The sequence below is a fragment of the Trachurus japonicus genome, chromosome 21 (genome assembly GCF_045865225.1).
Source record: "Trachurus japonicus isolate A0001 chromosome 21, Traja_1.0".
In the NCBI taxonomy this organism is placed as follows: Eukaryota; Metazoa; Chordata; class Actinopteri; order Carangiformes; family Carangidae; genus Trachurus; species Trachurus japonicus.
The window spans coordinates 28295320-28320238 of record NC_140927.1 but is presented as its reverse complement, the minus strand read 5'-3'; the positions used below and the strand labels follow the sequence as shown (position 1 = coordinate 28320238).

The 24919-nt window shown below is 43.2% G+C and overlaps 2 protein-coding genes and 1 pseudogene across 5 annotated transcripts in view; 2 read left to right on the top strand and 1 right to left on the bottom strand.

Annotated features, from left to right (window-relative positions):
- The window catches only part of fer1l6 (fer-1 like family member 6), a 25861-nt gene extending 15155 nt beyond the window's left edge, over window positions 1-10706 (top strand). For 2 of the 4 annotated variants that reach the window (XM_085765998.1, XM_085765997.1), the window contains 14 exons: window positions 4085-4182; window positions 4273-4401; window positions 4475-4615; window positions 4707-4834; window positions 4934-5104; window positions 5210-5364; window positions 6344-6486; window positions 8169-8257; window positions 8439-8537; window positions 8797-8917; window positions 9006-9126; window positions 9211-9368; window positions 9453-9553; window positions 10338-10705. In XM_085765998.1, coding sequence (XP_085622124.1) covers window positions 4085-4182; window positions 4273-4401; window positions 4475-4615; window positions 4707-4834; window positions 4934-5104; window positions 5210-5364; window positions 6344-6486; window positions 8169-8257; window positions 8439-8537; window positions 8797-8917; window positions 9006-9126; window positions 9211-9368; window positions 9453-9553; window positions 10338-10518 — 1835 coding nt within the window. In that variant the 3' untranslated portion in view covers window positions 10519-10705. Of the gene's footprint in view, window positions 1-4084; window positions 4183-4272; window positions 4402-4474; window positions 4616-4706; window positions 4835-4933; window positions 5105-5209; window positions 5365-6343; window positions 6487-8168; window positions 8260-8438; window positions 8538-8796; window positions 8918-9005; window positions 9127-9210; window positions 9369-9452; window positions 9554-10337 lie in introns of those variants that run through there. The other 2 variants (XM_085766000.1, XR_015034650.1) reach the window with 2 other exon arrangements.
- A 1304-nt stretch (window positions 10707-12010) lies between these two features.
- Window positions 12011-19442, bottom strand: LOC146965426 (uncharacterized). The gene is made up of 9 exons (XM_085766001.1): window positions 19065-19442; window positions 17781-17936; window positions 16818-16993; window positions 16091-16225; window positions 15914-16001; window positions 14233-14426; window positions 14053-14139; window positions 12981-13059; window positions 12011-12353 (listed from the first exon to the last, which is right to left on the bottom strand). The coding sequence occupies exons 1-9, from the start codon at window positions 19432-19434 to the stop codon at window positions 12079-12081; spliced, it is 1560 nt and encodes a 519-aa protein (XP_085622127.1). The 5' UTR covers window positions 19435-19442; the 3' UTR covers window positions 12011-12078.
- A 3614-nt stretch (window positions 19443-23056) lies between these two features.
- LOC146965425 (olfactory receptor 13C4-like) lies at window positions 23057-24559 on the top strand (annotated as a pseudogene).
- The last annotated feature ends 360 nt before the right edge of the window (window positions 24560-24919 follow it).

The following is a 24919-nucleotide window of genomic DNA, read 5'->3' as shown; positions in this document are numbered from 1 at the left end:
GTATGGTTACATGGTATACCTTGGTTCTCTGAGTGAAGAGGACTGACATCTCCACTCAGTTACATATCCAATATGTACGTGGATATGACCCCCGCTGCCTTGTACATGGGCACGTGTGCTATTTCTTAAAGACACACCGGCTTGCCCGCCCACAAGCCCTATTGCGTAGCTATAAAAAGCGCCTGCGCCGGCGTGTAATCACTGATAGTTTGATCGAAACAGTGTCTCCGAGCGCCTAAGGATGGAGAGACACGTCTCTTCACTCAGAGAATCACAAGGTTACCATGTAACACATACAGTTCTCTATCGTCTTGATACTGTCGGTCACTCCACTCAGTTACATATTCCATATGTCCGGGATAAGATCTTTAAGACACCCCGTGAGGAGACGGTTGGCAGCCACAATACCCACACCACAACGTGCAACACAATAGTAGACGAACTATGTACACAATGTACAATATATACTATTCACATGGAGAAGAGCCCCGCATGGCGCTAGGGCCAACCCTGAGAGGGAAAGGGCTGCCATGGAAGCCCGCAAGACGCTAGGACTAACCCAAGGAGACCGACAATGGCCCCGCTAAGAACGCAGGGCCCAGCATGGCCCACAGAGCGGCCGCTCACTCAGCACTGCAAGACGCAAGGCCGAGGGGAGACAAATAAATGTGAGGTCGGGCCACGCCTGCCACAACGCCGGAGCCTGGCCCATGTTGATGTGCCATTGCGGGACCCGCCGACATCCTGGGGGGCCCCATTGTGAAGCCTCCAAGGGACCGCCACTATGGTCCAGTGGGGACCCATGCGGGCTACCAAATGCAAGCCCAGCATACATCTCTGCACGGGCAGCATGTGAGAGGGGCCGCCCACAACCATGGAACCCATGGTGCAGGCGGTCCCTCCACCACGAGCCTTATCTTATTTCTTAAGAAGGCAGAGTCCCAAGTCGCAACCTGGTTGGTTGGCCAGGGCTCTGGTGGCTGTCAGGACCTTTGGGGGACGCTCGGCAGGGACCCCTCAGCCCTGGCAGGTGGTCCACGCCTCCTGCCCCGACGGGGGTACCCAAACGCCGACGGGAAGCCCTCCCAACGCAGGTCTGAGATCCCTATTGCCATGTTGAGGGCCACTGGAGTTGGTGCCACTGGAGTTGGTGCCGGCTGAGACCACGAGACCATGTCTGTAGTGTACTCCTGGCAAGGCCCACTGACAAAACCTTCCCTTGCACCAGCGGCGGCCCTCCTGTGCCTGCTGGCAATCAGGGCCTGAAAAGCAATGGGTCCACAAAACATAGCGGGAGGTTACCCACCACACCGGCACCACTTAAGCAGGCAGTCTCTATCCCCTCTTGCGGCAGCAGGGAATTGAGGAACTACGCCACAGGTGGCGGCCCTCGCCACCCAGATAAGGATGCCCAAAAGCAACAGCCCGCTGCCTCATGCATGCGCCATCATCACGGAGGAGCAGGCATGAGGAGGCCGTCTGTAGCTCCTCCCCCACACTGGTGTCATCCTGAGCATGCCGGAGACAAGGTCACGGAGGTAAAGAGACAGTAATAGCCACCAGTGTTGGCCAACCGGGTCTGCACCGCCCAATTGAACTTTAATGTAAGCTTCGCCTACCAGGGACTTATCCATTCTCCTGCAGTTCTTGGCTGGAGCAACGGGGGTTTGTGGTGCCCGTTGCCATTGGATAGATGCTGGAGGGGGAAAACCTGTGGGGATGAGGAGTTCGGTCCACTGGTGGGAAGTGTCCCACAAGCAATCCTGGTCCCTGTCATGCTTGTCACAGAAAACCGGCGACATGCTGCAGATCCACTATGTTGGTATAGCAAGTTGGGGAATGGAACTGCTGAACACAAGCAAGTTCCTTAAAATCAATGCAGGAGGGGCATCCTGGATGATTGGAAGCAGGGGGACGCACCTCTGTCAATTCATCCTCAAACCTAGAGGGACGTGTGGGCCCTAATGGATTAGCAGTGGAGGGATAACCACCCGAGAGCTCAGTAGGCCCCTGTCTCATTACCGCCTCTTATATTATTACGTCGGTGAGCATACCTCCCACCCTCGTTGGCGTCGTTCCACCAGTTTAGCTGCGCGCAGAGTAGAGGTTCGTTGTCATCGGAGGAGGCGACCGTTTCTATATCCACATCCTCCTCCGCCTCTTCCTCCCTGTCCAACCCTGAAGACGGGTGCAGGTAAGAACTGAGCGTAGCGGCCAGGAATCCACCCTTGGGCCGAAGGGTGAGCAGAGGAGTCTGCCAGACCCCTGAAGACTCCCTCCCTCCCCTCCGAAGCTGCAGCCGTTCTGCCAGTTATCCCCGCCACGGCCCCTCTTTTTTTCTCAGAAACCTGAGGCCTGAGCGTTTTGATGTCATAAGAAACGACACAAACCGAGCCTCCCTAGTATGTGGGGGCAGAATAAAACCATGTACCATGCATGATTGAGGTTTCTCACTTGAGGCCAATGGCATGCTCATGCCCCAATACAAAGCACAGCAACTATCATGCCCATCCTCTAGGGGCATGGCCCACCCCACAGCCAACACAGCAATAGCCCTCCTGGGCTTGCCATACTGCCCAGGACCGGAAACAGGACAGTTACCGGCACTATCCTGTTTTACAGGAAGCCTGCTAGCACCGCGGCTAACTATGGCTTTTTTTTTTTTTTTTATTTGCTTTTGTGAGTTGGTACTTTGCGTCGCCGGCCCTGTGGGAAACCGTACACTCTTATGATGGGGTGAGAGTGGCTCGGACTGTTGTGATGATAGGGAGACATAACGTTCGCCGCCCGGGCGCGTCAGCCTCGCGAGCCGCGGGCAATATCGCCGGTTGAGGGGAACACTGCCGAGGCCGGCCCGGGAGCGCATAAGAGCTTTCCGGCTCCAGCCACACAGATGATGTTCGCCGTGAATCCACCCGGCGCGTCAAGCCCGACGGAGCCGCGAGCAATACGCCAGGTGAGTAACGCTGCCGAAGACCGGGAGCCGAAGAGCTCACGGACTCAGCCACACAGGACGATGGTAAACGCAGTGACATCCACCCGGCGCGACAGCCCGCGAGCCCGATGCGGGCAAAACGCCGATGGATGGGACACTGCCGACCCGGACAGTACTCATAAACCACCCAAGCGCGTCAGCCTCACGAACCGCGAGCATTACGCTGGGGAGAGAGCACAGATAGACCGGACGCAGTACCCGTGTGTATCCACCAAGCGCGTTACGCTTCACGAGCCGCAGAGCGATACTCCGGGAGAACTACAGGCCTCCGACCTGGGACGCTGGGAGCCAGAGGACCTCCGGCACGGACCATACAGGCTATGGTTTTCTTTATTTCTTTATTTTTTTTGAAAATGAAACAGACAGACAAGCAGCTTCGGATACAGCTTCCTAGGGAGGGCTGCCAGTGACAGACGCACCCGACTCACACAGAGTAAGCGGATTCACTGCTATATACTTTTGCTCCCTGCTTTTCAGTATATAATTTCTCGGATTGATGGAGACACAGCACCCTGACGGCTACAACCGTGGAGATCCAAACAATCAGGTGATTACACGCCGGCGCAGGCGCTTTATAGCTACGCAATAGGGCGTGGCCGGGCAAGCCGGTGTGTCTTAAAGAAATATCCACGTGCCCTGACAAGCAGCGGGGGTCATATCCCGTACATATGGAATATGTAACTGAGTGGAGAGACAGTCTCAAGACGATAGAGAACTCAACTTGTCTCTGCTGGAAACACTCTTGTTGTAGAGTTGGATTTGCAGTTTCTTTCTGTGCAAGTTTTTATTATTTTTTTAATTTTTGCAGTGCTTCCTTTTCCCAGTTGAGGATGTTCTTCTAAATTTGCAGTTTGTTTGTGTCTTTGCACGTTGCAGTGTGTTGAGCTCTCAGGGCCACCGTACGTTACTGAAACCACAGAGTGAATTTTGTCTGTTCCTGCTGTCGACGCCCCTGTCATCACTGTGCGAGTAAATGTTTAAGTGTTTGAGCCAGAATATGTTTGTGTGAGTGTCTGCACTGACCTCGTTCTGGTTCTGGTTCTGGTTCTGGTTCTGGTTCTGGTTCTGGTTCTGGTTCTGCTCCATCAGTCTCCTCCCAGTCCGACACAGACAAGAAGAAGAAGCAGAAAGGAAAAGGAACCCTGGAGCAGAACCTCGGTCCGTCCTCTAAACTGGCCACACTCCAGGTGATTAGTCACTCACACTGCCTGACCAATAAGATCACAGCTCTCCATACCTTACTGAGAGTGATGCTGACGACTTCCTGCTTCCTGCAGCTCTACAACAAGGAGCTGGAGTCAGAGTTCGGCCCGTTTGATGACTGGGTGAACACGTACGAGCTGTTCAGAGGGAAGGCCAGCGACGAGGACGGGTCGACCGACGAGAGATTTGTCGGCAAGTTTAAGGTTAGAAAGTTCTTTTTCATGTCACTTTTCCAGTTGGAAACAACTCACTAACTTACTGTTGAACTCTGTCCAGGGTCGGTTCTGCCTGTATAAATTCACAGAGGACGAGGACGAGGACTTGGATGAAACCGCAGACACTGGATACTACAGAGTCTGCAGAGGAATCCCTTCCAACGGCTCAGTCCAAGTCCTCATACGGGTTTATATCGTCTCTGTGAGTCCCGCTTGTTTTAAAACAACCTTCTCTCGGGTTTCAGTTGTTTTCTCAGTGCGTTTATGATTTTCCTGGCTCTACCCACACACAGGCGTCCAACCTGCACCCAGCTGACCCAGACGGGAAGGCCGACCCGTACATTGTCCTCCGTGTTGGCAAGAATGAAATCAAAGACAGAGACAACTACATTCCTAAGCAGCTCAACCCAGTGTTTGGACGGTAAATAAATTACTGTGTCAGGGGGACCTGAGGACTGTTAGGGTTTAGATCTAGTGTGACTTTGACCAGTTCATCTCCTTCTTCTTTTTCCTTCTCCAGGTCTTTTGAGCTCCAGGCAACCTTTCCTCAGGAGTCTCTGCTCACAGTTTTGATCTATGACTACGACTTGATCGGAGGAGACGACCTGATCGGAGAGACTCGTATCGACCTGGAGAACCGCTTCTACAGTCGACACAGAGCCACATGTGGACTCCCCGCTGAGTACAGTCTGTACGTCAAACTGAAGACACACTGTTCCTATTTGGCTCATGTGGGAACCATGCTGCTTTTATTTTGAAAGCCTAAAACCCTGTGTCTCCTCTTCCTGTCTGTCAGTGATGGGTATAATGCCTGGAGAGACTGTCTGAAGCCGTCAGAGCTGCTGTCGAAGCTGTGCAGGGAGAACGCAGTGGACGGGCCTCACTTCAGACCAGGACGCATCACCGTGGCAGATAAAGTCTTCACAGGAAAAACACTCTTCATGCACGAAGGTAGTCAGCACAATAAAACAACCACACAATCTTTCACAAATCGAGTTCCGATAAAATGCAGCATATAAAAATATCTGAACTGGCGCATCTTGATTGACGGCCGCGGGGTCGCCAGAAGTTTGTGATGTCAAAATGGGGTCACGAGCCAAAAAAGGTTGGGAACCACTGCTCTACAGAATATTATTTTTTTGTAAATCACAAAAAACTGCAAAACAATTTCCAATAGAAATAATTGTGGGGAGGTCAAAAAATGAAGAAATTATTAGACTTTTTCATATGTCTACTACTCTGTTATACTTTCAGCTAGGGGCTCCATTTAAACTTTAAAATGTGGATGCAAGTCTTGTCTGTTGATGAAGTACTCTGTGTTTCGATTCGGTTTTATAGTTTTTGATCAATCCCTGTTCAATGACCATGACCATTTTTTGGAGAAATTTTTAAGATTTTAATGGGTGTGTATCGCGTGGAATGTTCAGGATAGAGTGGGTGACATCATCGGCTAGAGTGGGAGAAGTTGTCTGAAATTGTCTGAAACTTTTCTCTTTCCACGCTCCTCCCAGCCACAAATTACACTCTACACGCATTATTTTTTCCAAAGTTGTAGACAAACTTGTCCTCTCTCTCACAATGTGCTCAACAAAGCAGAGAGACTTACAGAATTTAAACTGTGAGCTTCTGAGTGGGGCCAGATCCCTCCCTGCTGCCCATTGACTCCAATACAGTACAAAGGTTTTCTGAGACAAGCACATGGTACTCCTGTTTTTAACTCGCAAGGGTTTCCAAAATATTTACTGTAGAAACACCAATATCATATCAATGTGTTTGTGAAGTCCTGTGGTCGCTCACAGTCTGCTTCTCCTATACATTTATATGAAGTCTCTGTCAAACACAACCACAAACACAAACACATACACTCACACACATATACTAGATATGACATCACTGACACTACTGATACTGTTGTGTTCACATGTCCCAGATCAGCCGGTGGAGTCCTATGAACACTTGTCTCTGAAGATCCTGCACCGCTGGGCTGAGATCCCAGCTGTGGGATGTAAATTGGTACCTGAACACATCGAGACCAGAACGCTGTTCCACAAGTCCCGGCCCGGTATGGACCAGGTAGGAAAACCCAGCAGCAGCATGTGGCTCGGATCAGGAAAAACAAGTTTTTATTCCTGTAATCCAGAGTCCCCCATATGGGGGACTTGAAGACATGCATAACAATAACAAAGCCCCCACTGCACTGATTATGAAAGAATATGGTCATATTATACGTCAAATTAAACAGCAGAAGCTGGGCTACAACGTGTAAAAACCATGTTTATATGCCCCAAACACAGCCCAAACACTACTCAAACAAACAACTAGACATCAAACTTCATAAAGCACCTCTGTGTGGACCCAGTCGCCACATTTCTGGCTCGTATACTACTGTACATAATGCAAAACACATCAGCGACCTCTCATCTGAACGTGAACATCGGGGCGTCCCCCAGCAACAGCAGCTAGCAGCAGCAGCTAGCAGCAGCACGGCAGAGGGAGAAGACAACAACCAGCAAAAGTCGAGCAAAAACAGACACTGCGTGGCCAAAACATGGTCGTACATTTGCTCTTACCTTTGCTGTTTTGCCGTGAAAAGGTTGTGTTATGGGTAAATCCACAATATTTCCAGTTGAACTCTGCCTAGTGTGTACATCTGAACTAGCCGGGCCGAAACCTGACGGCGCTAGGACCCTACACGGAAGCCTGCACGGAAGCCTGGTGCGCGCGCATACAACCCCACGTTGGCCTGCACGTGGATCTGCTGATCTGACTGGTTCATGGCTGTCACATGGCTGCCAGTGCGGCCAATCACATCGACCTGGGTTTAGCGTCATTCCTCTCTCTCTATTGGTTAAAATGAGCCGCCCCTCACTCGAATCGACCACTGCGCTGCAGAGATAGAGGCTGAAAGCCAAACCCACCCAGAAGCTGCTCTGAGAGTGCAGCAGTACGCAGAGAGACTGAATCCACTTATGTTAGTTATTTCCAATCGGTTCCAGTAGATTTATTTTCAGTTAGTTTATCCAAATTGTGTGAAAATAAAGATTAAACAATAGTTTATAGTAGCAGGTGGTTCCAAGCTGTGCCAAAAATGGACATTTTGGAAAGTTCGCCTGGATATTTTGTAGTAAAATCTCAATCATTTTGTCCTGCTTCAATTAATCAGAATCAACCACTGCAGAGACAATGTTCACATGTTGTACAATGATTTTATAGAGAGTTTGAGCTTCATCAGCATTATTCTAAAGGGCACTCATCAAAAATATGATTTTTTTTTTAGGCAAATATTAATTTTATTAATTTTTTTCTGTGTGTCATCTTCATTTACTCTTCACCAGTAACAGATATACTGAAATTTACACATTTCAGCAATTCCTCATTTTTTTCCCTTTACTATGACACCAAAAGTATTCAAATAGACCTTGTGGTTGCAGAGATATACTCATTTTATTATGGATATGCAATTTTCGAGAAAAGGCCTAAAAAATAGGCTGGATTTTTTAAACAGCAAGATGACTCACAGAAACCCCTTCAGAATAAGAGTCTTTAGATGTCTGACAAAATTTTTTTTATATTTGACAGTGTCAAGAGTTAGAGTACATTTATCAGACTGTACTGAGCTCACAGCAGAAAATTAGGATGTGGATATTTTTCATTAGGTGCCAAGTTGTGATAATATGACTAATGTAACAGCAGCTAATATAAGACAGGAAATAATCCTTCATGTTTCTTCTGTGTGTGTGTGTGTGTGTGTTTAGGGTCAGGTTCAGATGTGGATCGACATGTTTCCCATGGACTTACCTCATCCTGGACCTTCAGTGGACATCTCACCTCGAAAGCCTAAAGGGTGAAGAGATCAGTCTTTATGAAACAAAATACTGTAGTTTTGTGTTTTTTTGTTTGTTTTTTTTAAAAGCATTGTGTGTATGTGTGTGTGTGTGTGTATGTGTGTGTGTGTATGTGTGTGTGTGTGTGTGTGTGTGTGTGTGTGTGTGTGTGTGTGTGTGTGTGTGTGTGTGTGTGTTCAGATACGAGTTGCGGATCGTCATCTGGAACACAGAGGATGTGATTCTGACCGACAGCAGCTTCCTGACTGGTCAACAGTCCAGTGACATTTACATCAAAGGGTGAAAACAAATCTCTCTTTTTTTTTTTTTTTCCCCCATAAAACCCAAAGTTATTATTTTTATTTTCTAATTACAGTAACGTGATACTAAGAAGGATTTTATAAATAGTGCAAACCTTTAACTGGCTTCTCCATGATGAAACATGGTGACACAAAATATATCTTTTAAATACAAACCAAACATTTTTTTTAGGTAAATGCAAAAGTCAAATCATGATAAAATATAAAAGTAAGAGTTTAATACATAAACTCTCTCTCAGCTGGCTGAAGGGTCTGGAGGATGACCGACAGGAGACAGATGTCCACTACAACTCTCTGACCGGGGAAGGAAACTTCAACTGGCGCTTTGTCTACCCCTTCAGCTACCTGCCTGCTGAGAAGGTTCCCTGGCTTCATTTGATTCATTCAAATAACTTTATTAGTACTTACAATGTTATATGTGCATTTATATTTTTGCTTCCTCTCTCAGGTGATTGTGGTGAGTAAGAGAGAACACATTTTCTCTCTGGATAAAACGGAGCAGAAGATTCCCGCCATCCTCATGCTGCAGGTCTGGGACTTTGAGACGCTCTCGTCTGACGACTTCCTAGGTGTGTGTGTGTTACTGCTTCTCTATATGTGTTTTTATATTTGCATATCTGGCTGATTAAGGCTGTGTATGTGTGTGTGTTTAGGCACTGTGGAGTTGGACCTCCATAGTTTCCCTCGGGGGGCCAAGACAGCCAAGTCGTGTAAGGCTGACATGATCGAGGACAGGACGGAGAGAATCTCCATCTTCCAGCAGAAGAGAGCGAGAGGCTGGTGGCCTTTAGCCAAATCTGGAGAGCTGACGGTACAAACACACACACGCATACTCACTTATTCAGAGAGTTTTCCAGGTTTTCCAGGACTGACAGGTGTGGTCTGACTCCAACAGGGGAAGGTGGAGGCCGAGTTTCACCTGGTGACGTCTGAGGAGGCCGAGAAGAATCCGGTGGGAAAAGCTCGAAAGGAGCCGGAGCCGCTGCCAAAACCAAAGTGAGTGACTCTGGTTGAGTTTAAGGAGCTGTTTTTTTTTTTACTTTAGCAGCAGTAAGTTCATTATAACATGAGGGGTTTCAAAATCTCTGACAAGAACATACTGGCTGCTATAAGTAGTTTTTATGAAAGATTTGACTCATTGAGGCTCTGGAGCTAAATTTGGACTGAGGTCTGACTTTGGATACAAACTAATGGTTTATATGTAAATAACTAACACACAACTCTGTATATAATATGAAAGCTGTACCAACGTGTCAGTCATGGATATAGTATTGTTTTACCATTACATAATTTAGAAAGTGACATATAACTCTATATGTTGGACTATAAAAAAATAATAAACTAAATCATCTGCAATCATTAAACTGAAACACTGAAGCTCTGGTCTGTGGGATAAAAAAAGTAGTTTGAAACTTTTGAACCTGCCCAGTTTTTTTTTTTTACTTTTGGCTGGTAGTCTTTATGTGTCTTCAAGTTAACCACCTGTGGGCTTATGATGTATCTGACCTTTTTGTGATGCTCTTGACAAAAAAAAAGATAATTAGATTTAGTAAAATGTCAAAATATTCTTATATTCAAGTATTTTTATAATATTATAAGCTGCAATCAGGAAGTAGTTTCTCTCCCACAGATGTTTTTATGTTTTACATACAATAACTTTTTAATGACCAACTCGAGCTACAGTAAGTTTCTGGTCTTGAACTATAATAAAATAAAAAAATCCCCTAAATGCCTCACGGAGTGAAACACCTTCACCCTTCCCCTCTCTGTCCTCCTGCAGTCGTCCTGACACGTCCTTCTCCTGGTTCGTCAACCCCTTCAAATGTTTCTTCCACCTGGTTTGGAGAAGCTACAAGAAGTACATCATCATCGCTCTGCTGCTGCTCATCACGCTGCTGTTCCTCGCCCTGCTCTTCTACACTCTGCCAGGAGCCATCTCCAACAGGATCGTTATGGGATAACACACACACAAACACACACACTAGTCTCTATAAACTATAGCTTATACCTTTTACATGATATAAACCTGTTTGAAGTGAAAACCACTGTTAGCATCATTAGCCGCCTCGGCTAGGGTTAAAGAAGAGTTCAACACTGACTGAACATCAGTTTGCTGTTTTTTATTCAGCACTATCACTGTAGCTCAGTACATATAGTGTCCACATGGCAACACCAAGGTTGTGGGTTCAAATCTTGGGAAAAAAAATCCACACACAGCCCAACAACAAAAGCTCTATAGTTTGAAAAAAAAAAAAAAAGGTCACACACGGAAAAAAGAGAAACATTCAATCAAATCAAGTTCTCATTGTTAAATACATCAAAGTTGAACATGAACAAGAGACACAGCAAATTTACACATGTGCATTTAAAGCCGAAATACTGACTTAAAATAATTAATGTCTCCTGTCCACAGGAGAAACAGTTGATACAAGTGTTTTTACTGGAATGCATTGTAGTTAATGTGTGAATTAACTGTCACTGTACTGATGTACTTGGTTGTGGATGTTCGGTATAACTGATGTAATGTGAAAGTAAATGATTCAGTGTATAAGTATGTAACAGTAATAACAAGGTGCTCTGATTCTTGAATGAAATGAAGATCCTTCACTGTTTGAAACGTTGTTGTCTAGTAAAGTTTTACTGAACCAGCTCTGCTTTTATTTTGTAGTTCAAGATGTTTTGATGGTTTGATTTCAAGGCTGCAGCTCTCACCATCTTTGTTATCTCCTGTCGCCAAGGTTACACTTGTCTAAAGTGAGGTCAGTGGAGAAGGCACTGTTTGCTTATCGTCTGCTACACACGATCGCTTCCATTCACATCAAATCACAATCTAACAATCTATTTTTTAAATAAATATTGTCTCCTGTCTTCTACACTTAAACCTGAAATAACACTCGACTCCAGTCTGTTTACATTAAAGCAGGATCTTTGTTATTAGCTACACACACGTCTTTGCAGTTAAATATGAATCTGCAGCAGATGCTCATCACTCAGAGCTGCAGGGGAATTTCAAAATAAAGGTGCATCCTATGAATGTGGATATGTATCGATGTCGAATTGATGTTTTTTTCCTAATTATTGAATGTATCGACATTACACCTCTTTTAAAATACGTGTACGTAGAAAACATAGATCGACTGCAACACTTACCTGATAGCTCCACAACACGTGAATAATTTACATTAGCTTCAATTTTTTTACACAAACGACAGCGACATGTTTCCCATAAACGTGTTGCTGCTTCTCGTCTCTACCTCAGCGAACCGTGGTTGAATTTATCTTTTTCAATCTATTTCCTCCATGATCATCAGATCACATGAGGGTCGTCAAGTCCTGCTACTATTCAACTTTATCAAGAATGTATTTATATTTGTTTATTCCACAGTATTTATCTTCAAAAGTTACATTTCATTGAATTGAATCGTGTTTTTGTCTCGAGCGTCGACCACATTCAGTCAGTTCTGACGCCTCGATGCGCCGCCGTGTTTGACAGACACATTCTTCCAAGTCACAGCTGTGACTCACTGCAACATGTCAGTGTCTGTCAGGGAAATGCTCTGCTGTGATAGGCTGACGCTGACCTGGGAGTAGGAGGAGGAGGAGGAGGAGGTCGACGTCACGGCGTGCTGGTGCGTGGCCATGCTGTGGCCTCGCAGGAGCAGAGAGGAGGAAGAGGAGGAGGAGGAGTTGATGAAGGGCATGTTGTTGTTGTTGCTGTTGTTGCTGTTGTTGTTGAGGAAGCTGCTGGGCGGAGGCAGCGTGGAGCTCTGTCTCTGACGACCGCCGGCGGCCGACGCTGTGACACAACGTGACAGTTAACGGGTTAAAACATTCACATTCATATTCTTTAAATCATCGTGTGTCTTCCTGTGTGTGATTCAGCACCGAGAACGTAGTTTAACCCTCCTGTTGTCCACCTGGGACAAGGAAGGAAGGAATGACGAAGGAAAAGAAGGAAGGAAGGAAGGACAAAGGGAAAGAAGGAAGGGAAAAAGGAAGAAATGAGAGATAGAGGGAGGGAACAGATTAGGCCAATTGGGTCAAAAAGGAAGGAAGAAGTAAGGACGAAGGGAAGGAAGGAAGGACGGAAAGAAGGAACGGAGGGAAGGACAAAGGATTGTGGAAAGAAGGAAAGGAAAAAGGAAGGAAAGAAAGATGGAGGGAGGGAACATATTCGTTCAAGGAAGGAAGAAGGGAGGAAAGAAGGAAGGGGAAAAGGAAGGAAAGAAAGATGGAGAGTCAATTGGATCAAAAGAGGAAGGAAGAAGGAGTAAGGACGAAGGGAAGGAAGGAAGGGAAAAAGGATTGTGGAAAGAAGGAAGGGAGAAAGGAAGGAAAGAAGGGAGGGGTGGAGGAAGGGAACAATTTGGGCTCAGTTTGACCCAGAAGGAGAACAGGAGGGTTAAAAAGTGTGTGACCTCACCAGCTGCTGCTGCTCGGAGCTGCTCCTGGCTGCTGATGGGAAAACCAGCTGGAGAAAGATCTGCAGCGCCACCTTGAGCCTGACAGGGAGCAGGACACAAACAACAGGGTTGGAAACGGTGGAAACGATACTCGTCCTAATTAGCAAGTGATGATGAGTTCATGTTCAGCAGAACAAAGCAAATCAGTCACTGAGTTTGTCACTGAAAAGCAGCCAGAAGAAAATAAAATCCTACGACGTCCAACCTGAATGAGACGGAGCTCGAATCAGCTCAGTTTCACTTTACATCCTTGTTATTTATGGAGTTTTACTTAGACCTTACGTTGCTTTTAGGAACTTTTAGGATATAGCTTTAAGAATTTTATCTTACCTTTTTTTATTTTATTTCTTTTAGTCTCTTTCCAGCTATTCTTAACTACTTTTAACTTTTTTCAATGTTGATTTTATCCTGTTTTCTGTTGCGGCTGTGTGTGCATGCCTGACTGAGTGAGTAGGTGCAAGTACTACTACTGCATGTGTGTGTGTGTGTGTGTGTGTGTGTGTGTGTGTGTTGCAGTTTCTATATATGAAAGGTGCTAAATAAATTAATAAAGCCTGAAGTTTAAAATGTATCCAGAATGATAGAAAATTATGGCTAATGGCTACAGAGTGTTTCCTGAGGTCACAGTGTCTGATCCGTTTGAAAGTGTCAAATTGGAAGGGATTCACTTGAAGAGTTAACAAAGCCAAAAGTAATTTTGTGATAAATGTTTTTACCAAATTTAAAGAAACTCTCTCAAGGCCTCAGGGAAATATTAAGTTCACTAGGCCAAAACTGGTGTATGTGACGTCACTCTGACCCTGACCTTTGACCTTTGACGACCGAAATCACATCAGATGATCCTTGAGTCACAGTCAACGTTTGTGCCAAATCTGAAGATGTGTCAAGATGTTCTTACTGAGATATCTTCTCTAAAAATGTGAACATGTGGACATGAGTGCAGCCCAAACACAACCAAGACGCAATGAAGACGGGGGGGGGGTCTTTGTTCTGTCTTGGTTGTCACGGAGACAAACAGTCGTCCTGACTGACCTGAGCCTGGTTCAGACAGGCCTGGAGCTTCCTCTTCGCCCTCCACCTGGCCACCCTCAGTCTGGTCTTCTCCCGACGCACTCGCACCTTCAACACAACATCATCATCATCATCATCACCACATTTTACATTAAATAAATTCCACTGCAACAAAAGACAAAAGACTGTTTCCTTACTGACCAGATCAGCGAGCAGCGGCTGAGGCAGCGACTTCTCCAGCTCTCTGCGTCGGCTCAGGCTTCTCCTGCGGAGCTCGTTCCTGCGCAGCTTGTACTCTTCATACAGACTCAGGTCTTTGGTCCAGGGCCGGGGGGGGTCCCAGGAGGGCAGGGCCACCATGGGCTGCACGGAGGCCGTCGGCTGGAGCATCAGGTCTGAGAGACAAGGTGTATAATTAGGGATGAGAATTGATAAGATTTTATTGATTTCAATGCCATTGTCGATTCTGCTTATCGATCCGATTCTTTATCGATTCCCTTATCGATTCCTGTGGATAACTGCTTGACAAGAGACTTACAATGTACTAAAATAAATTAAAGTGTATATGTTTAGGAAATCCTAGCTCTCTTCTAGTGTTAAATTGGGGGGGGGGGGACGATATGCTTTTCTCCCGATTCGATTCTTCTACGATTTTTTGGATGGCAATTCGATTTAAATTGCGATTCTACGATATTGCCGATTCTCTCGATTTTTAGTCTGCATTTTTAACATTTATCTGCACACAAATACTGTACATAGACTGTAAAAAGAATGGACGTAGCGTCCGTGACGTCACCCATTGGTTTTGGGGAGTCGTTTTTGTGACTCAAATATGGCGGCCTGAACAGCGGCATGTTGGATTGGCCAGCCGAGATCCCGCCCACTGGCCTCGAAGCAGCTGTCCACGGAGCTGCTCGGACCTGTCACTCAACGTTTCCGCGCCCTGATTGGCCAGAATTTTAACCTAATAACAGTAAAACTGTAGAGTTAAAAAAAAATTCACCCCCCTCAGAGTGTGTGCGGGGGTAGAAACTATCGATTGAGACGAAAAAACGTTCTGACACCAGGCTTTTAACATGTTTACTGAGGATGTAAAGTCGGCGATTTTAACACGGGGGTCTATGGGGAATGCTCCCTTCTGACACCAGCCCCCAGAGGAAGCCGAGGGGATTGCAGTTTTTTGAACGCGGAAGTGAGCTTCACTTCTCAGACCGACAACTGCCCCCTTGATACTGTAGGAGCCTATAAATTAACATACTCCATTATAAAGTGAACTTAAACCCTTTTCAAAACCTGTACTTTCTGTATGTAAAAAAGGCTAACAAATGCACTTTGCACAATATTTTAAAAATTTCATTTTTTTTCATTTTTCATCTTTGAAAAAAAAAATCGATTTAAAAATCGTCAAAAAAGATATCGCAATATTTATGTGAATCGATTTTTTTCTCCCACCCCTATTTAACACATTTAACGTTTATTACCGTTACAGCACGACCTGTCCATGTGCCTGTGTGTGTGTGTATGTGTGTGTGTGTGTGCGCCAGAGCGAGTGCAGGAGGAGGGGCTGACTGACAGATATATGAGAGACGGTGAAACGCTGTTAAAAAAACATAATAATAATAAAAACATAATAATATTTTTCTCTGAGAGACGGGAAATACTGATAGCGTTGCTCACTCTGATCGCCTCTCGCATGAGTGTGACGTCATTGTTTTGATAAGCACAGCCTCGATAAGGGAATCGTTGAGCATAAAGGCAAATGGTGTCGATGGATTGAACCAACTGGAACTGGTTCTGGATTCCCATCACTACGTATAATAATCATAACTTCAGTGAGGAGGGAAGTCATAAGTCACATTCATGCTCCCTCAGATGTACTCACAGGCGTTTGGTGAGGCCGAGCTGAAGGACGAGCTGTGACCTCTCTGACCCGCAGGAAGTCCTGACCACTCTGCTGCCGAACTCTGGGCCTGGAAGAACAAACCAGGAAGTTCTTGTTGGAGGAGATGAGGTCTTGAAAACTGTATCTTCTCTCAGTATCAGACAGCAGTGACCTCACCTCTGCCTCTGACGGCGGGCTCTGCTCCACCTGACAGTCCAGCAGTAAAGTGGCCATCACCTCCTGCTCCTCCTCTGGCTCCTCTTTGATACAGATCACCTCCTCCTGCTCCTCCTCCTGAGGCTCCTGCTTCACCTGCACCACAGCAAGAGACATTTAGTTTTTCTATCCGTCCTCAAAGACGCCATATCTCTGCAACACTTTTTCTCCAAATTTGGTACAAACCTGAACAGAGACCCAATAATATTTTGGTTGTGAAAGGTCAAAAGTCAGGGCAACAGTGATCTCACAAAAACATTCCTGGCCTAGTAAATATAACATTTCCCTAACACCTTGATATGAGGGAATATGTTTGAATTTGGTTTGAAAAAAATGATCTGGACTCAAAGCTGCAGAAATGTTTGGCTTTTTTTTATAAACTACAATAGACATCTATAGATCATTCAATAGTTATTTAATTAAATGACAGAGCTCAGATTGTGAATATAACACTGTCTTTAAAATAACAGTTTTCTTGTATTTTTTCTTGTTTGTTCTTTTTCATGCATGTTAATTTCATGTATTCAGTTGTTTTTGTATAAGAACTGCTGAGTTTCTTCAGGACACAGTAATATTATTAAATTCTATCATATGGTCATGTTGAATACAATTTTAAAGGTATACAAGTGAATTACTGGTATTTGTGCTCGTAAAAAGCATGTATTTACTTGAAGATGTATCAACCCACCGTGAGCAGGTGTGGGGCAGAGAGGGGCAGCGTGGAGCTGTCGGCCTGGGTCGAACCGTCTGGGGACATCGGACCACCGACCGACGGCTTCAATGGATCCAGAGTCAGGACCTGGACCGGAGGAGGAGCCACAGCAGCGTCCACGCTCTCGTCTCGCTCTGCGGCACAAAACAAAACTGGACAAACAGAGAGATCCGATGAGTCAGCTTTGGTTTATCCTTTAATCTGTTTCATCTGCCTGGACAATTTTTCAGTGGAGGTGCAGATCTTTCTGCCTTTCTGCCCTTTTTTTTTTGATTGATTGATTTTTTTTTTAATGCTCATTACTGTTAGGAATGGGCAATGATTTTGGAATAGTAGTTCGATTAAAAAGAATCGAATACTTTATGAGACTATAGTCATGTCTTAAGGCGAATATTCAAAGAATAGTCGATTTGTTCCTGGCGATTATCAAATAATGCTTTTGCTTGGAATGCCCATCCGTTATTACTGCGCCCAGCCCACATGGGCTTACAAGGCACTAGACAATATAAATACATATACATTCACCGATGGCTGATAGGTCTACTCATAAATATTTGTCCATGGACTCTTGCAACAAAAAATTAGTTTTTTTGTACGTTTTCTGTCTTATGTAGGATATAATGTTTTCTCTCTCAGAGTTTTTCAATAAATCTGGCTCAGACATGGAGCTCCTCCTTGAAAAACCAGCTCAACATCACACTCAGACATCCAAGGTCGGGGTTCTTCATCTGAACTTTCTCAAACATGGATTTCCTCAGCTCATTATACAGAGGGCACTGAAACAGAAAGTGAGATTCATCCTCCACAATACCGAGCTGCTTGAAATCTCATTTGATTTAGAAGAACATGCATCAGTACATGCACACACACACACACACACACACACACACACACACACACACACACACACTGAACCACCTCGGCCCTCGGCTCTGTTACCTGCGCTGCTCTCCAGAGACTCTGCGGGTTCGTTCACAGACAGCGAGACAGGCAGCAGCAGCTCCGTCGAGTCGGACCCGGCTACTCCCGCATCGGCGTGACGGCGCGCTTTGACGCCATGCGTGCTGGTGCTGGTGCTCTGTGGAGAGGTGCATTCTGGGAGAAACAAGCATAGAAATGAGTGAGAGAGAGTCTCATTAGGTATTTCATTACACCTGCTCAGCATGGCTACCATACAGGATCTTCTAGCTGTTGGAGATTGTGTCGTTCTCAGGAAGCCAATCACTACCATTTGTTTTGGGCCTGTCCAAAAATTTATATTTTCTGGCGCAAGGTTTATTCAGAACTAGTAACTATATTTGGAACTGACATTACATTTAACTGGGACGAACTTCTTTTTGGGCTCGTACACTCAGCTAATGTAAGTGGGAAAAATAAATATTCATTTGGAATACTGAGTCTAGCTGCTAGAAAAGCAATTACAAAGAAATGGCTCAAACCAGACGTCCCATCTATAGATGAACAGTATGTATTATTTACGGTATGATATTATTTACGATGTGTATGTAATGGAAAGAATCACTTTTTCAATGAGGCTCCAGCAAGCCAAATTCAGTGACATCTGGAAGCAATGGAAAATGTACATTTCCCTGAAACGCCCTTCTTTTGTTGCTGTTTGTTCTTTTTTTTCCTATATTTTTATTTTTATTTTAATGTTTATTTAACAGGGACGATACATACAACATTGCCACAAAGAATGAAAAATGTGATGCATACAAGATGTCTAGCTTCAGCTAATTTGCAGTCTTTGTCCCTGGTCAGGCTAAAGAAGGATAAAAGATACTGAATATAATAAGTGCAATAATACAAATACAGTGAATAATACAGTGAATAGGTATCATGAGTAAATAAACACAGCTACAAAATTTAGATTAAGAAATTGCACAAATCAAATACATTAAACATTGGTAAAATGCTGTATTGACAGTGACTTGAGAGAAGTTAATGTTCACATTTCTGCTGCTGCTTAAGCCAATGTTTAGCTCTAGCACTAAACATCTTTAATTCTGTTTGGGATTTGATTTCTGGTGGTAAAGTTGTACTTGATTGTTTAATTACTTTGCTGTAACATTGTGACAGAAAACAACCCATGTTCATGTTGTGTTACTTTGTGAAATGCTTTGTAAAAGAAAAAACAATAAGTAAAAAAAAAAAAAGAAAAAGAAATGAGTGAGAGAGTCACTGGAAGGGGAAGGGGAGATCAGTGACTTCAGAGGGAGCTACCTTGACCGGTCCTGATCGGGGTCTCAGCGCCGCCCCTCTGTGTCTGGGGGTGGAGGCAGACCATGGTGGAGGTGGAGGCTCTCTGCTGCAGCTCCTCCTCCACGCCCTGCCTGTAGTACTTGAGCTTCAGCTCGGTGTAGCGCAGCTTGGCTCGGATGTTGTCGTTCTCCTTCTCCTTCAGGGCTTTCTCCCGCTGCAGAGCCGTGACGTCTCTCTTCATCAGCGCCACCTGAGACTTCAGCTCCTCGAACTTGACCCCGACCACCTTGAGCATCTCGGCCAGCACCGTCTCCACCGCTCCGTTCACCGCGCGCTCCACCACGGTGCCCATCTGACCCCGGATCAGCGACACGGCGATGCTCACGTCCATTTTCTCACCTGAAAGCAGTTTAAAAAAAGATCTTTGTCACTCAGCTCATGGTCCACTGTTCTCTCTCTGAAATCAACTTGTTAAATAACAACAGAAAAAGTGCAGTGACACAAAGAAAGTGAGTCAAGTCTGCTATGGTAACACAGCAGAGAAAACACCACATTCAAACATTCAAGGTCGCTCCGGCATTTAAGATGGAAAGGTTTGTTGCCAAAAGACACAAACAATAATAATCTACAGCAAAAAAGAAACAAATAACAAGAGACAGCGGCTGTGAACTTTTTTGGAAATGATTGTGTCAAAAAAGTCCAACCCGTTCTTTTGTCAAATGATTAATTGATTAATCGCACGCACAACAATCAATTATGAAATTAATCGTCACCTATTTTTGATAATCGAATAACCAGTTTGAGTAGTTTTTTAAGAAAAAAAGAAAAAGTCAAACTTCTCTGATTTCAGCTTCTTAAATGTGAATATTTCTGGTTTCTTTGTTCCTTTATGAACTGAGTATCTCTCTCAAAACAAGACATTTGAGGATGTCATCTTGTGGTTTGGGAAACACTGATTGGTATTATTTTTAACATTTTATTGACCAAACAACTAATCAATTAATCGTGTAAATAATCGACTGATTAATCAGTAATGAAAATAATTAGTTGCAGCCCTAACTGTACTACTGATCTATTGCTACAAATCAAAATCATAAAGGTTTGTTTGGGGAACAAACACAGTTTGCTCTTATACTTTATTTTAACTTCATTTATTATTGAAACCAGACCAGAAAAGCAGCCCCATGTGATGGACTGTGCACTTGTGCAATGGGCACTGTGCACACCAGTATGTGCAATAGGGAAGTGTGCAATTCAGTATCGCAACAACGTCAGCACTGAGCACTTCAACTAGCACCAGTAGCACGTTAACACCTTGCACTTCAACATTTTACCAACTCCTCAACAACATGGAAGATGTCTGGCCTGTCTTTGTGTTTGTTTCTTAACATTTAGCCTATCTCATTCATTGTTGTCTTTTTCTATGACCACCAACCTGCCAGTAACTGACTCCAAGACATCCACTTTCACACAGACATTGCCACATATTGCCTGCTATATTGTGTTGTAATCTATCCAGCATTTATTATTTGTTTTCATGGCACTGCTTCATTGTCTATTTGCACTGCATGTGCCTGTACAGTAAAATCTATCCACTTTACTTTATTTTATTGTATTTAACATGTTTTGTATTATTCTTAATTCATTGTTCAGTTGTTGTTGTACGTCTTTTATGTGAACTAAGTTATAAGAGAGCTATGCAAACCGGGGTCATGCATCAAACTTGGCCAATATATCTAATTCTGAAAACAGGTCTGTTTACAGTTTTAGTTTGTTAGCTAACATCTTTCTCTCCGTTCTTTAAAAAGGCCACGTTTTGTCGTTTGAATCTTATTTAAATCTGGATTTAGGTGACAGAGAAAACATTTCACTTACCGTGTTGTTTATGTCTCAACAGCTGGTTTGCAGCTGGAAAACTTAGCTGCTAGCTTAGCTTAGCACGGGATGTTACAGTTATCTTTGTGATGTTAACTTTGTACTTTAACGACCGTTGGACGTTGGACGTGTTTTTTCATCTCACAAACTCACAACAAGGTGTTAAAAAACTGAAGCAGAGCCGATCAAATACGTTTCTTTACACATTACAGACTTGTTGGGGTAAGTCACCTAGCAACAATGGCGTACGCTCTGCCATCGCAACAACGGTCAACTGTTTCCGGGTCAAAAGTGAAGCGACACCAAAGATCGTCAACTGAATAAAGATGATGATGATCACTCTGCTTTAAGATTATTTCTCTTCTTCGACTGGTAACTGGCAGTTTAGTACATTACCAGTACCTCTGTATACTCCAATGTGGTTTAGATATTAAAACATATTCATTATTCACTATTAAGTAAAAAAATTTACCAGCTATTAACACGTGTAGCTACTTCCAACAGCACAGGTTCACCATTACATATTGCTATGTTGGATTCCAGATAGGCTACTTGTGTTATTTTTTATTTTATTTCCTTTAAACTAAAATAACACAGCTGGTTGTAAGTCAAACTCTCACTGTGCACCAGCTACAGGCCTATGAGATCCTGCTGAGGACTCACATCCTTAGTAGTAGTTTAATGTTTAACTAATGTTGCATAACAATGCACAGCAGCACTGTAATCTTTAGCAAACTTCACTCAAACTGGAGTAAACTGTGTATTTGTTAGGGGCTATTTTCATCAGTGGATAAATACAGCAATGTACTGTGTATAGGACTGGATTTACAAAAATCCCGCAGTCAATCCAGTCTTCTGTAGTCCATTGGTGGTGGCCCAACCTCTTTCTTTTTTATTATTATTTTCCATTATTTTTTTAGTTTTGAGTTATGTTACCTTTTTTAAAAAAAACCTCTGGCAGTTCACCACTTACATTTGTACCATAATTTCAATAAAAAACTGGAAAAATTGGGGTGTGCTAAAACTTTTGACAGTTAGTGTATGTTTGTTTTATGTAAGTCATCATAAGTCTTGTGAACCCTCAGATCTACAGATCTGATGTTTTCATCCTAGAGAGACAGGATGCTTCAGTCAAATTGACAAGACAACACATAAAAACAGGTGAAGGAAGTAGACTTTGTTGTTTACTTTATTAGTTGCAGGCTCGTTCTCCACTGTGGCTCGGGTGGTTTAATTGCTCTCATAGGATAATGCAAGTAATCACACACTGACCAATTCAACTGAATGAGCCCACATTATAAGAAAATCCCTTCAAAGCAAATAACCATTTTCTTAGACAGGACCATAAATATGCTATCTGATCATAAAAAGACTTTGACTATATAGGCTAATATTAAAAATCATTGTCTTTCTTTGGTGAAATTACAGATGTATTATGTATTTGCTTCCAGGACGACCCCATGAGGGCAACATACAGTAGCCATTGAGACAGTAATTAGCTGTAGGTGTCTCTGCTCCCTGAAGCCTGAATCACCACTGAGGACCAGACGACCTAATGACTCTAGTTACAGTAACCTTACATCATCTCTGGGCTGGTGTGTATCGACCTGTGACACGAAATCAACTGTAACCAATTGAGCCTGAAGGTCAATTACATCACAGCCAGTGGAAAAAGTAAAAAAAAAAAAAACAGTCAAAAAAGTCAAAAACAAAACAATCTCTCACATTATGTTTAGGATGCATTTAAGGTTTATTGTTCATTTATGTAGAAGAAAAAAAGAGAAAGAAACAAGCACATAAATGTTATATACACAGTGTTGATTTACTGTCTCTCCTGAAATTAAGCTATTGGCCAAATAAATTATATAAAAAGAAACATGACCATGAAATGCACTAAAATGCAATCACCTGTAGGCCATCACACATCCCAATACAGACTGTGTGAATGTTGTTCTTTTTTTGCACTTTTGCACTTTTTCCTCTTGAAAATGTTCCTTCCTTATTATCTTATTATTATGATAAGTTATTTATTATTTTTTCATTTTCCACTCTGAAATCCTCATATAGTCTAGTTTCAAATGACTGAGTTAAAATCATCCACAATTGTAGTGAACGACTTCACGATAACAGGGTCAACAATGTTAAAGTGAGTGAAGCTTATATGTATTGCTTAAATACAAAATAGTAACATTACACTATAATCATCATTATCATTTTGTTACTTTTACCTGCGTAGTTCCTTTTATTTGTCCGACCATGAGCCGGGTCGTGACAATGGAAACATAGGAAACTTTCAGGTCCTCTATTTCACCCTGGCTCTGTTGTTATATGTATCCGTCATTGTTGCCAACACTGTTCTTATTGTTGTTATTTACTTGGAGCAGAGTCTGCACGAGCCCATGTATCTGTTCCTGTGCAGTTTATTCATCAATGAAATATGCGGCAGCACGTCTCTGTTGCCGTGTTTAATGGCACAAATCTTATCAGACACTCATGAGATTTCACTCTTTTTCTGCTTCCTTCAGATATTTAACATCCACTCATATGTATCAATGCAGTTTGGGACATTATCAGTAATGGCCTATGACAGATATGTGTGTATTTGTAAGCCTTTGCATTACAACGTCATAGTGACTAAAGTCAGAGTCCAGGTAGTCATTGTTGTGATGTGGATCACTTCTTTTGTAGATGTTGGAGTTATTGTCTTTTATGATCCGTCTGAAGTTCTGTGGGAATGTGATCCACAAGATTGCCTGTGCCAATCATCTGGTGGTTGAACTTTCTTGCTCCCCAGACAGACTCATGTCGTACCTCCATGATCTGGTCTTCGGCCTGACGTTCGCTGTGGCTGTTCCTCTCACCTTCATCTCCTTCACATACGTGAGGATCTTATATGTCTGTTTAAAATCCTCTTCTGAAACCAAGAGGAAGGCGTTTGACACCTGCACTCCGCACTTAGTTTCTCTCCTCAGCTTCGTCTTTGCCAGTTTTTATAACATGATCAGTGAAAGGTTTGAGATGAGTTTTGTTCCTCTCGAGCTGCGTGTGATTTTATCCTTGAACGGTCTCATTATTCAGCCTCTTCTTAACCCACTCATCTACGGCCTCAAGCTGTCAAAGGTTAGAAATGCCTGCCAAAAGTTCCTCATATTGAAAAAAATCATGATAGCTCCATAGGCAGTATGTTTGTTTAGATAGGTATTTAATTTTTACATGATTTTTGTAATTAATGTGTTTGTTGAAAGGTTGTTCACATCTTTAAAATATTTTATAACCTTTACATTTAGAAAATGACATAATTAATTCACTTTACAGTCCTCTGACAAGGCTGCACATCTAATATATTCATGTTTTAGGTTTCAAACATTATCATTATTATTATTATTTGGCTTTTAATACCATGGGCCACAGGATTTTACTTTTATTTAATTTTTAATTGGATGTTTTGTTATTTGTAACCATTATCTCCTTGTTCTATGGGTCTTAAATTATGTTTTTTTTTTTTTTTTATCTTTACCACACCTTTTAAGAAAGGTGTTATATAAAGAAAGTTTATGATTATATTATTGTTTGTTAGTGCAGATGAAACAGTAGCTTGAGAACATTAAGACATTGTTCTCTCCATGCAGAAAGACTCATGATGCTGCTGACAGTGAAGCCAAACAAAGGATCAGAGACCAGTGTGATTTTAACTCATTGAGTGCCAACAACTTAATTTTATGTTTTTTAATTTAAAAAAAATTACAAAAATAGACACTCTAACACACCTGTGAATGTGGGAACTCTATGATGAACAGAACTGAAGATGATAAAGATTTTTTTTGCATCTCCATAGATGTGTGTATGTGAGCAAATTATCTGAAATTACATAAATCATCACACAGCTTTTTTAGACTATTTAACAGTAGCAACCAGTGTGTGGGAGCTAACGGGGTAATAAATAATAAAACATTTGAAATTATCCGTCTTTTATTTTGAAATATTTTAAAGGGATAGTTAAG